Source organism: Henckelia pumila, chromosome 1 (genome assembly GCF_033568475.1).
Source record: "Henckelia pumila isolate YLH828 chromosome 1, ASM3356847v2, whole genome shotgun sequence".
NCBI lineage: Eukaryota > Viridiplantae > Streptophyta > Magnoliopsida > Lamiales > Gesneriaceae > Henckelia > Henckelia pumila.
The window spans coordinates 145,609,152-145,622,510 of record NC_133120.1 but is presented as its reverse complement, the minus strand read 5'-3'; the positions used below and the strand labels follow the sequence as shown (position 1 = coordinate 145,622,510).

At 33.9% G+C, this 13,359-nt stretch overlaps 1 protein-coding gene across 1 annotated transcript; it reads right to left on the bottom strand.

Moving 5' to 3' along the window:
- Positions 1 to 960: 960 nt before the first annotated feature.
- On the bottom strand, positions 961 to 6,097 carry LOC140874676 (RNA-directed DNA methylation 4). The gene is made up of 10 exons (XM_073278034.1): positions 5,879 to 6,097; positions 5,698 to 5,781; positions 4,758 to 4,846; positions 4,444 to 4,515; positions 3,841 to 3,882; positions 2,256 to 2,395; positions 2,052 to 2,170; positions 1,705 to 1,789; positions 1,537 to 1,610; positions 961 to 1,440 (listed from the first exon to the last, which is right to left on the bottom strand). Exons 1-10 carry the CDS (start codon positions 5,979 to 5,981, stop codon positions 1,169 to 1,171), a joined length of 1,080 nt encoding a protein of 359 aa, XP_073134135.1. The 5' UTR covers positions 5,982 to 6,097; the 3' UTR covers positions 961 to 1,168.
- Between the last annotated feature and the right edge of the window lie 7,262 nt (positions 6,098 to 13,359).

The following is a 13,359-nucleotide window of genomic DNA, read 5'->3' as shown; positions in this document are numbered from 1 at the left end:
TTTTTAATCCATTTTAGCATGCATGATTTGAGCACAAAGAGTTTTAAAAGAATGACACGAAAGAAAGTTTTACGAGGACAAAGTTATGAATGGTTAATTGATGCATGAAAAATATTTTGATGTTGTATGTGTTCTTGTAGTAGCAATACGAGATTGATACTCCGGATTGAGTCCCGGAAGGGTCCTTCCAAAGAACGGAGGTTTAAGCGGCCAAGGCCGAGATGAGACGCATATTGGCCAAGGTCAGTATGTTCTATATACTTGTTGTACAACAACCGTAATCACGAAAACTCAATATGTATATAAACAGTTGTTACCACAATTACATGTATTTCATCACGAGAATGGTGCATGTGATTATAAGTTAAATAACGTTATTGATGAGTATGTAGAAGGACAAGCGGAGTAGCTGATCAAGGAGAGATTGATGCACGAGCATGTTGTCGGATGAACTTATTTTTGTGCATTTTAAAGTGTTGTAGAGGTTAGAGGAACTTCTTGTTTTGTGCATTTTAAAGTGTTGTCGAGGAGAAAACAACTTTAATTTTTACGAATATTGGCGAACTTTGGTGAAAGATTTTATTTCCGTAGTGGGTGCAGAGTTCTTTTAAATGAAAGATTTTATTTTCCGCACTTTTCTTTAAGTTTTAAAGAATGTATGTTTAGTAGCGTCCTCGGATTTTGAGGACGTTACAATATTAATGATTCCATTTCTGCTTAATCCGTGGAATCCGACTAGCGGTGTCTAGGCATTGGTCTGTCGCTCAACTAGCCTAGCAAATTTTATAACCTTGACTTCGATACATTCATCATATGTTGTCATCGAACAAGGTTGTCCTACTTCGTTGCATTCATCATGTGTTGCCATCGAAGTTCGAACACGGTTTGACTAATTCGACATTCTTCAATGACACGAGAGCAATCTATAATCATGAGCTATGGAACTATATTCAAGCCACATTGTCTAATGAATGTGAATAATGTACCTAAATTTTTCTGAGACGTGGAGCTCTCTACTCTCTTTCCCACAAGGGAACAATCTTGGTTCTGAATTCAGTTTCAAGTTTCAAAATGTTTGATCAAGTACTCAGATTTGGTTTCAGGTGCAAAAATGATTGAGTACTCAAATTTCAGACTGCAAGGGACTCGGCATAGACAAAAGAGCAAGCTACCTCCATTCATCGCCAGAATAGTTGTCAACATCTTCTTCACTGTACATCTCATCTTCAGATAACTGATCTACATCGTCTGACCAGCACACAGGCCCAGAATTCTCATCCTCGTCTGATGCTCGACTTCCACTCTCGCTCCCAGAGGTTCTGCTCTCATCCTCTGACTCCTCATCAGAAGACCTGCTTGTCACTTCATAATCATCATCATCATCATCCTCCTCCTCGGAGTCCTCTTCGTCTGGGTAATCATTTAAGGGATTGTTTTCCGCTGACATTAACAATAAAAAACCATCTTCATTGGTGAGCATGGATGTGAGTGGGCACGTAAATGATTTTCAGCAATGTTATATATGCATGAATATACCATTAGAATCATCAGTTTCATAATCTGAATTATCTGGACCATCATAGTAGTCATCGTCCTCGTCAACTTGAACCCTAAACCAGATAACAATTTATGCTATACACAGTAAAAATCCCAAAAGCAGATGCTAAGTCAAAAACACCATCAAATAGACAAATAAAGACTTACAATGGGTATTGAATTGCAGAATCAGCGTCCACATTGTCATCATTCGTAACAGCGTAGAAATCATATACATAATCATCTGAAGATACTGCAAATCACAGATCATGGGCAAAAACCTCAATAGATATATAAAATTTAAAAAAAAAACCATGTTATTGCAGATGCCCCTATAACATGCCAAGCACCACAACGAATTCAACCAAAACTCTTATAATGAATCAAAATAAACATCTCATTATATTCAATAATATTTTGTGATGAGCATCACCCACAATCAGCAGGGTTGAGCATGATTTATTAACCAAACACCTCATACAATGTAAAAAAAGGAAAAGATGATGGTTGTCAACCTTGTCTAGACATGTGATCATGAATATCAGTTTCGATCTCTACGGCAGCATTCGGCAAAACTTCTCTAAGTAGAGGCAAATATTCAGCAATCATCTCATGGTTCTCCAAATTTGTATCCCTAATTTGAAGCTTAAGGATCTCAGCATCAACACTTAGCATAACTTCATGCATTTCACAAACAATACAACATGAAAAGGACTTACATCTGTTTCACCTTGATCGCCTGCTCATTAACATCAATCTTGACAATATCATAAAGGCGGCACATTTCATCTTCCTGCGAATCTTGCTTTCCTTTTCTACTTCTCCATATTTGCTCGTAACGTGCATTTCTCGACAAAACCTGAAGGAGTGAAAAATATAGAATGAAGCGAAAAATAAGGTACTTGACCCTCCATAAAACTCCTGCAGAAACTCGCTGTTATTGATCCACCCATGCACGAAACACCAACTTATTATGCACAACCAAAACTGTAAATCATGGCGTGCCCGTAGTCATGATGCGAATATAATGATTTTGAATTCAAAAACCTCACATCCTAAAGGGATTGCATATCAATGATAGGTCCAATTGAAAAAATTAATTTAACATTTGAAGATATATCATGGTTAACCATAATAGATGACGATGTTTAAAATTTTCATTAACTCCGTCACATCTAATTTCTCCATATCTGATTGATCAACATAACCAGATTATGACCATTGTCACAGAACATTGCAAGATATGGTGCATAAAGCTGACATATGGTAAAATGTGAAGGCATTCTATACCTCAATAACGTGATTAGTTCGTGCTTGTATATGTGGTTATTTTCAAAAAAACACTTGCATACCTCATGCATGAATTTAGGTTTTCCGTCAATTCGACCACTTAAATTGACTCCTTTACAAACTCCAGGTAATCTGATAATTGAAACTCATAATGAATACCATTTTTGTGCTCAATAAATAGCAAGGTTCTGCCAAATTGTCTTTTAATTGGTGTAAAACAAAGAAATTGAACGTTGTAATTCTTGTGCAGGGGTTGTAAATATGATTGGGTTCTTTACACATTAAAGTTACGTAATGCTTTATTAATTTGCTGTGAAAATAGAAACTTTTTACTTTGACTTGGAAAAATAACAAGCAGGGAGTGAAAGTTTAACCTCACATTTGATTAATCTATAGGGCTCGTGATTTGTAAAAAGGATATAACCAGACATGAAATTTATGGACAAGTACACTTGCTATTTAGTTACAAGCAATTGCTTGCATTTAAACACATCACAGAGAAAAATGATTTCAAGATTGGATACTTATTGGCCATATCAATGCCAAAACATTTAATTTGCCTTTAAATAGAGTGGTTTTCGATGGCAAAATTAAGTTGTCTTTGATAAGGGAAACTTGCCAGACTTCATTAAAGAAAGCAAGAATCATTACAAACAGAAGAATTGGAATGAGTGAGACACACAAGCATTAATTAAAAAAGCATCCTTGTGAAGGAAAAACAAAGAGAAGAAAGAGAAACAAATTTAGTACCTCATCTCACAAGTTTAAACTTTTTTAAAAAAAAAAAGTGAATGTAAAGTACTCTAATTTCATAAACAAGGGAGCAGAAATTTTGTTCCACTAGTTGATCTCACATATCTACGTCAGTTCCTTTTGATCTAGATAGCAAGTTGGTAACGGGTTTTAAAATAACATAGAATTTTTTTTAAAAAAGAATTCATACATGTGAACCAACAACATATGGTAAAATTTTATGCTGTGAGCGGCTAAAATTGTAAAACTAAGGTAATTTACCTCTTGACTTTTCTTTGCTTTGATCAGCAACTCATCTTGTTTCTGAAAATTTACATTGCAATTGTTAAGGTAAGAGGCACACGTTAAGTTACGCAAATATCACAATCAAAAGTCAAAACACAAGCTTTTCCCTGAGGCAAGAGAAGCCACTAGTCTTCTAGGTCATGACAAAAACCAAGTACAAGATATCTCTAAAATTTAACTGAAAAAAATTAGAGTGCAAGAAACCTAGAAGTTAGAACTTCATTGTTGTTTAAAGATTGTAAAAAATATTGGGCATTGAGGTTCATGGTCATATGGTGAGTATCACTTTAAGAGTTCTATCAGCATACACTAAGCAGGTGTAGCATGTTCATGAAAAAATAAGGCGAGAGTTTGAAAATTTGTGTTACGTAACAACTAATTCATATGATTAATAAAAGGTTATAATATCTTTCTTTTAACATCAGGTAAACCCAATACAACTTTATTTGTGAAAACATATAAAAATGTACTTGCCAAGACAATTTGACAATGTACAAGTTCAAAGTAAAATGGATTTTGTGCACATGGAGAGAGAGAGAGAGAGAGAGAGAGAGAAAGAGAGAGAGAGAGAGAGCTCACATTAACAGTCTTTATCACGCGTCTCCTCTCTCCATTTTCTCCTCCATGTTCCCATGGATCAGATAAATTAGGCTGTCAAAAGAATAGGTAGATAAGATTATAAGACAACTCATGATAACAATCATACAAAAAAACATAATATGATTATGTAACCAGTAAGATTACCACAGGATATCATTGTCTGAATAGTGGGAAAACAAAAATGAACATCAAAAAGGATCAGAACAATTTTATTTTTTTTTGACAAATCTTAACACCCACAAACTGATCACATGTTGATAGCACTCCAACATATTATTTTGTTCAATACTGACCACAAAAGATCGCAGCACATCAACAGTGTTCTCCGAGCTAGTTACAGTCTCTACATGGTGAACAAGAATCTTCGTAGTCTTTAATTCCTCTATTATATCACATCAGAAAGCAGACAGTCATGTTCATTAGTTGCTAAGATTAAATGAAAACAAAGCCTTCATCAGCCATAACAAAAAAATGTCTACAATCATGAAATAATACGAAGAACTATCGAATAAAGAAATGTAGTCGAAGAATCTTCGTAAAAGAACTGAAATAATGAAAAATCAAATTGGAGAGAACAAATCCCAAAATAAGACATTGTTATACGGATCATAAAAATTGAACATATGTCCTTTCTACCATGTTTGACTTACCTATCCAATTATTTTTCTAACTTGTTTGTGTTTTCTCTATCTCATAAATATGTGGCATGCCAAGGATATCAATAATTGTTGCATCACGATGAGGACTACATTCAACAAGTTGACCAACAATGCAAACACAATCATCATATTGATATTACAGCCTCAAAAATAAATGGAGTTAGTTGATTCTGATTTCACCACACTTGCTTCCAAATATATTAGAAATGTTAAAAGAAAAATTAATATAATATTAGCAAACTACAAAAAAGGTCTGCCCCACGTATCTTCTTCATTTACCGCTTATTTGCTTGTCTACTTCTACTTGGAGAGGGAAAAAGAGATTTCAGTCTAGCAAAATTCGTGCATCCTCTACTTTCTCTTTTGTGCTTAGCCCAAAATATGGTCACCAACAGCCGATCATCAAAATGATAATGATATGACACCTTGTGATAGTTAAAAACAAAGAAACATAACAAACATAAAGAAAATTTCCACAACCTTGAACGCATAATCAAATCAAACATAATCATTCTGATCACAAAATGCTGTAAAGAAAACGTAAATACATTCCCAAACTAGAAGCATATTTTACCTCTAGTCGAAGAAGATTCGGATACCGATAGTTTTTCAAAGTCCAGCAACGCTCGCTTTAAAGGCCTCTCGTTGATTTCAAGCCCTGTAAGGAGGGAAAACAAACATAGTAAATCACGAAACCCCGAGCTTCGAATGTAAAAACCCATTGGAAAACGCAAAAGAAAAATCCCATTACTCACAAAAAGCATCGACGCGGTGTTGAAAAGCTTTCCGTTTAACCCTGACGATGACAGGCTTGTCGTTCTTCAGAGGAAGTGAAGAACTTTGCGCCACCGCAGCCATTACGGGTGAAAGCAATCAAATTCAGGGATTGGGTCTAGGGTTTAATCCTAGTTTTACATGCAATTCACTGTGACAGGCTTAACAAACAACTCAGGAAAATTCGAGTAAGAGAGGGTTCACGGTCACCAGAACCACGACAGGCCAGGCCCATATTTTCAAGTGCGGCGGTCAATTTTCAAGCTTTTCAAACTTACGAAAACTTAGAATGATCATTTTTCCTTAAAAAATGTTTTTAATTTTTACTATAATTTTAATTATTTTAAGATAAACATTAAATAGAATGTTAGATTAACCATAAATATATTATTTAATATATAATTCAACTTCCAAATTATAAATATACATATTTATAAAAATATTTTCGTTTTAAAAAACAAATGAAATTTTTCGTTCTAAAAAATGGTCGCTTAATCGAGCTTAAGCGTATTAAATCTTAAGCGAGATTAAGTGTCGCTTAAGCGAGCTTTTTAGAACATTGATTTTTATAAGTAGTATTCTTGTCTTTTCAACTAAGACCACGATATTAGGTCGAGACTAATTTATGTTTGATATGTGGTTGCATATTTGATATATTTTGACCATTTACGATTATTGATTGATGTTAGTTTAATATTTCTTGTGAATATCCTGATCACCTAGTGTAAGACCCGAAAATATTAAGTTATTAATTATGGAATTTGAGAATTAAATTCCGTATTTTGGGCAAATATTGATTTGAGAAGTTATGGAAATTAGAGATTTAATTTCCGAGTCGAAAATATTTAATTTGAGAATTTACGGATTTTGAGAATTAAATTTCGGGAATTCTTAAATTAAAAGAATAAATATTCGATTTGAATATTTATGGAATTTAAGATTAAATTCCAAGTTTTGGGAATTAATATGATTTAATTCGGAAGTGAAACCCGATCAGGGGTTGATTTGAAAATATCGAAGTTGCAAGGGCTAAAGTGCAAAAGGCCGGGATTATTGATTTAATCCGAATTTATTTAATTTTTAATCCGAGTATATTTAATTTGGGAATATTTAGAGTTTCGATTTAAATTCTAATATTCTTAAATTATTTAGGATTGAAATTGAATTAAAAAGAGGGCCGATGAATGAATTGCAATTTACGAAGTTTCAGGGACTGAATTGCAATTTATGCAATACATATCCGATTTTAAATTAGAATTATCAGCATTATACGTGTGTATGTTACATGCATTCAGAAATTCTGAACAGAGAAAGAGCCGAGACCTTTTGTTTCTTTTGCTTTTCGATTTTCAATCGCCGTAACTTTTGATCCGATCGTTCGATTTCAATTCTGAAAATAGTTCTGGACTCCTTGCAACGAGGACTTCGATTTGATGTAAGTATCTTGTTGATTTATCTGGCTTCGAAATTTGGTTTTGAAGAACTCAGATTTTGAGTATGAATAGAGGTTCGTGAACTTGTATATTTGATATATTCGAAAGTAAATCGACGAACGAATATCGTTTATGCTTATTATGATTCCAGCTTATAATTCGATATTCATAGCTGCTTATATGTTGATATGTTGAGGAATTCTTGCTGGTTTTTTATGGTTATGGCTGATATGAAGTTGGTTTTGAATTTGATATCGTATCGCTTACCGATTTTCAGCCGTTACGCTGTTAGATTATGAATTGAAGTCGTTCTGCTATCTCGTTGATTGAACTGAATTAGAATTGAGTTGATAGCTGATATATCTTGATCTAAACACTTCATTTCAGATTATTTTGAAGTTGACGAGCTCGAGAAGTAGCTTCGAAACGAAGAGGAAGTGATCAAGGTTTGAAACCATTTTTGGTTGAAGTTCTAACGATGATTGTGAGAAGATTTTGATATGATGAGATCGAATGAAGTTTGAAACATATTCTTGGTTATATATCTCAGATTTGAAGTATTTAGAACCGAGAAATATGAAGGTATAAGACGACATCGCGAGTCAGGGATTTGAAACTCAAGAATGAAGCTTCTTGAGTTGTCCCGCCAAAATCACATACTTGTTTATCTTTTCGATTTGATTTTGATGTTGTCGATCCATCTCAAGTAGTGGATCTTTTAGTTTTAGTCGATATGATTACGATATGATATGATATTGAATTGATTCTATGCCAAGATCTGAGGCGATCTTATTTTCTAGTCTGAGACGACTACGATAGATGGATATCCATGTCAAGATCGGATATGAATCTTGATGGCAACGACGAGATATGAATCAATTTTCGATCGATATATGCGATATTTACTCTATTGTCGAGTCTAATATGATTATAATTGATATGATTTATTTAACGCATTTATATGTCGCTTATACTGATAATGATTTCTCACCGGAGTTTATCCGGCTGTTGCTTTGTTTTGTATGTGTGCATTGCAACAGATGGGGCAAGAGCTAGTCTGATAGCTCAGGAGCGAGACTTAACAAGTGTGGACTCGGGTTTAAGCTGAATAATGGTATTTAGATAGCATTGAACTTGACATGAGACTTATGTTTTAGAAGCTCACTTGTGAGATTTGGTGTAGCTTGTAGTTTCGTGCTTTTTATGATATTTGTTTGATGTAATAAACACATAATTTGATACTTGAAACTTCTTACATGTTTATATGCATGTTCTAGCATTGATAAACCAGGATTTGAGTTGATATTGAACTGATTTGGAATGAAGGATCAAGTTTGACAGCAAGAATAATTCTGCAAATTTCTGAAGCAGAGGAGTCTGGTTGATCGGGTGAACTTCACCGATCGAGCGAGGCCCTTAAATTTCAAAACAGAGAATCAAGCATTTTGGGCTCGCTCGATCGGGTGAGTTCATCCGATCGAGCGAGGGCAAAATTGATGCAGACCCGAGAGTTTGATTTTCAAGCTCGCTCGATCGGGTGAGTTTGTCCGATCGAGCGAGGTACTGATTTTCAAAAAAAAAATTAGCTCTTGGTTTTAATATACATTTATTGTTTGATTAATTGTTTTATTAATCATTAATTGCCCTAAGATGAGAGCGTAAGTTTCTCGGACTGAGATAGAAGTTGAGCGGGGTAGATTGAGTCGCATGCATATTTAGTATTGCTTGATTATGCATTACTTGATTTGATGATTTGATGAATTGCATGTGAGCATGATCTACTCTTGAAACGAAACTGTCTGATTTACTGATTTGTAAATTTTTGAATTTTTTACTAATTTTGTTATAAGATTCCTCGGGTGATGTAAGCACCCAGAATTGAATAGAATAGTGTTATTTGGGTGACGTAAGCACCCCACACTGAACAGAACTGTATGGCTCAACTGAAAGAAGTATTTCCGATTGAACATAACAGTATATCAGAGAATGAATAGATGTTATTTAACATATTAGTTGGTTTGCAGAGCTTGATAAGTTGTGCAAATCTTGGAAAGATACAGATGACTGTCACATCGGATTGATTGTATACCAACTTCAAGATCTAGCAACCAGCTGGTAGATTTTGATGAAGAAATTCTGAGAGAGAATAGGTATATTAATTTCTTGGCAAGTGCTTAGAACAGAAACTTATTAGCGGTTCTTTGCTATAACAGATAGAAATGATGAGAAAAAGAAGATTGTGCCAAGACATAAGAATAGCCAAAAAATAGAATATACCAATCAGAAGCAGAGCAATTTGAATATTGAAGAATATTATTTTATTAGATTTTCAAGCCTACTACGATTCTTTGAATTGTAGATGATGAAGAAACTCAAGATTGAGTCGTTTATTCATGGCTTGAATTCGGAGATTGTGTATGAGTAAATGTTGACGACTGAAACATTTTATGAAAGTATTTATTTACCTCTACTGAACCGAGACAGATTGGTCTGGGTCTGAATGCAGATTATCACTACAACAAAAATGGTCATTAACAACAGTTGAAAGACAACGCTGTTTATAAAAAACGTTGTCAAAAAAATAAACACAACGTTTTTATGAGAAAACATTGTCTTTTTTTATAAAAAACTATAAAATACAACGCTTTTTTTTGTCAAAAGCGTTGTTGATGAGCGTTTTTTCATATGTTACTACAACGCTTTTATTAAAAGCTATTTTATTTCTATTTTTATTTATTATTTTTTAAAAAAAATTAAAAGCTATTTAAAACTTTGTTTCAAGCGTATAATCTAAGCTAAAAGCCTGGACTGTGGAAATCCAAATCCCCAATCTTCTTCCCGTCGAGCCCTAGCCCCATCCCTCTTCTGCAGCCATAGTCATCCGTATGTTCTTAGATCTGCGATTTCTTTTGGTATCGGCAACCTGGTCGCCTCATGAGGCGGATGCTGAAAATCAGAATCTCAGTGAAGAAATCAATCAGATCCTTGCCGAGATTCAATTGGATAAGGAGCAAGCTGAGGAGTTTTTCAACTCGAACAAAACTTCCACTTTGGGTCCCAAAATAACAAGACTTTCATTTTGAGACTAACGCTATTTTATTTATGTTATAGCTTCAGCAGAGGAATGTGAGGAAGCATGCCAGGAGGAGTGCAGGATGTTGACGTTTGAGTTGGAATCGGCGGAAGCTTTGGCGGGGTTGGCTTGCTCCGCCTCCTTACCCGGCAAGTTTGAACGACGACGCTGCTAGAAACAAAAGAGTCGTCGTTTCCTCCGAAGCCTCTTGGGTTATTCCATCTGAAAAGCCTTTCTCTTTCAGCTGTTTGTTGGGATTTTTGAACTTAGTCGGCAGAAAAGGATAAATATGGCGCTTCTGTTTTTGTGTTCTAACCATGAGTTGTGTTTTGAGTTTCAATTTCGATGTCTTTGCAAGCTTTGGTTTTGAAGATGGATATTGGTAAAAAAAATTTAAGCAGTACATTAAAGAATCCAATTAAGTCTTTTTTTTTACTCCAATATCTTTGGTGTTGTGAGAAGTATTTCTGATGTTTTGTGAGATTAAATGAATGATATTTTATGGTGTCATTTTCATAAGTACACAGTTTCTCATCTTCTCTAAAAATCAATTGACATGTGGTTTTCATTTTTGTGTTTTGAGATCATTTAGTCATCTTCAAGAAAGTCGGAACAAGTTTAGTAATTTCATGCATGATGGTTTTGAGGTTTTTCTTCTTTGATAATCTTCTTGTTCAAACATTTTAGCTCAACATTTAGATTAATTTTAATCTGTAGTTTGTGTCCAGTAACATCATTCTTGAAGCACTCTTGCCAATGAATACACCCCGAAAAGAATATTGTTAATGGGGTTTGAATTTATCAATTAATTTTTGAATGTGATCCATGTTTTTTATTTATTTTTATCAGTATCAGGCGTTCGGTGGCCAACAGTTTTCTCAAAAATGTAAGCATAAAAAGCACAGATTCTTGATTAGATTCTGGAGGTGTTATTTTGTTCTCTTATGCATATGATTTTTTGAATTGTATTTCAGGCCTCTCACTTGCTCAAGTATGATTCGATGTTGGTTACTTTCAAAGATGATGTTAAAATAGTTGATAAAGAAACCATCAGTGTCGACGGGGAGCCGATCAAGGTCGTCTCTAGCAGGAACCCTTTTCCAACTTCCTTGGGAAAATTCGACCAGGTAATTTCGCTTAAAAAAACTATATTCTATACTCATAATCATTCATACATACTAGGTGCATTCATAACCATCGAATCGCGTCCTATGTTATGTAATAATTAACTGTGTTATATGCAGAGGCTTCTGGACCGCTTCCCATCGAGACTTGAGGAGAGCTAGAGCTGCAGCTCTGAACATAGTGCCAACCAGCACAAGTTTTCTTCATCTTATTTTACAACTGAAATGGCAAGTAAATGATGCCTATTTTCTCAAGGTATAATATATATATATATATATATATATATATATATATATATATGGATGTGGAGAGCGTGTCATGGAGCTACTTAAACATTTTTGTTTCAAATTAGATTGTGTGTTAATAATTATACATGATAGCAAGATTTAATTCATACATTTAATGATCAATGCCATTGAATTGAATTATTAATATGCTCGCTTTCTTTTAATTTGCTTCTAAAAAAGTTTGTGCTTGATTGAAAGGATTTTGGGATATATATACGTAGTGGAGAATGGAGAATTATGTATGTGGCAGTGATGTTTTATGTGGTGTTACAGGTGAACTTGCTCAAAAGATATCACACCCTTCATCTAATTTATCCAACGAGTGAGATTTACTTTCATTTTCTTATTCACCTTGTCTCTTGATTTTATCATCAACTATAATTTTGATATTAGCAGCAAGAGGTTCTTTGACAGTTAGTATCAAATTTAAGTTCACTAGTTTTATCATCACAAGTCTCAAGTTTAAGCAATTTATTTGGAGAAACAACACAATAACTTTTGTTGTGCTATGTTGTTATTCATGAGGTGGCACAAGGGTCGTGATGTGGTGTTTAGGTTATTGTAAAATCAAAATATTTGAGCATTATATTCATACATGTGGCTGTTATTGCTCGCTAGACCATTGTTAAGTATGGGCACAAACACATATTATCTTATAATCGGAGTCTTATTGCCATTTTCCAAGCTGATTACATTTGTGTATTTGACATGGGTAGCAAAGAAGAAGAAGAATAATTATTGTTAACCATAGTTTGTTTCTGAATGGAATAGATTGGTTCTTGGATATGCTTATGTCCTGCATTCTAATGTTTCAAAAATGTGGAGAAAAATAGAGTTGAGATTCAAGAACTTAGATTTTGGTGCCAATACTGGTGAGAATTTTCTTTCCTTTTTTTTTAAAAAAATATAATTTATTTAACTAATGTTAAGAAATTAAAATTTATGGATACATATATGTAAAAACTAATGGACTTATTCGTTGAAATGACAAAAGAAAGGTATAGGTAAGTTTATTAGTTGATATACTGCATTATCCATTTTAACGAGTGGTTACATGAAATTGATTGTTTTATTTAATTATATGTTCCTGTGCAGGAAATAGAATCAATCTTTGATCTTAGACGTCTATTTTAATTTGGTGAAAATATTTTTTTTAAAACAAGTTTATTAGGTGAAGGTTAGGGAGGGTGCTTGACTCAAAATATAGATCAAAAAAGTTTTTATTTTCGGATCAAGGATTTCGCATCTAGGGAGCTAGTTTGGAAGAAATAGGCTTTTGCAAAAAAGATTTGATTTATTTAATGACTTAGGCTAAATTTTTATAAAATCCATTTCAATATCACACTTAACAGTTATCCAATTGATTTCGGGGTCTTATTACGCTAAAGTTTCTGGAATTTTATCTTATTTTTGTCCCATTTTCCATGATTTATTGAACAGTGAGATTTCTTGCATTAGATCATAAGTTAAATCTGGAGAATGCTGATTTTTACAGGATTATTGTTGCAGTATTGACAATTCTTTAGAAAATTGGCAATGTATTT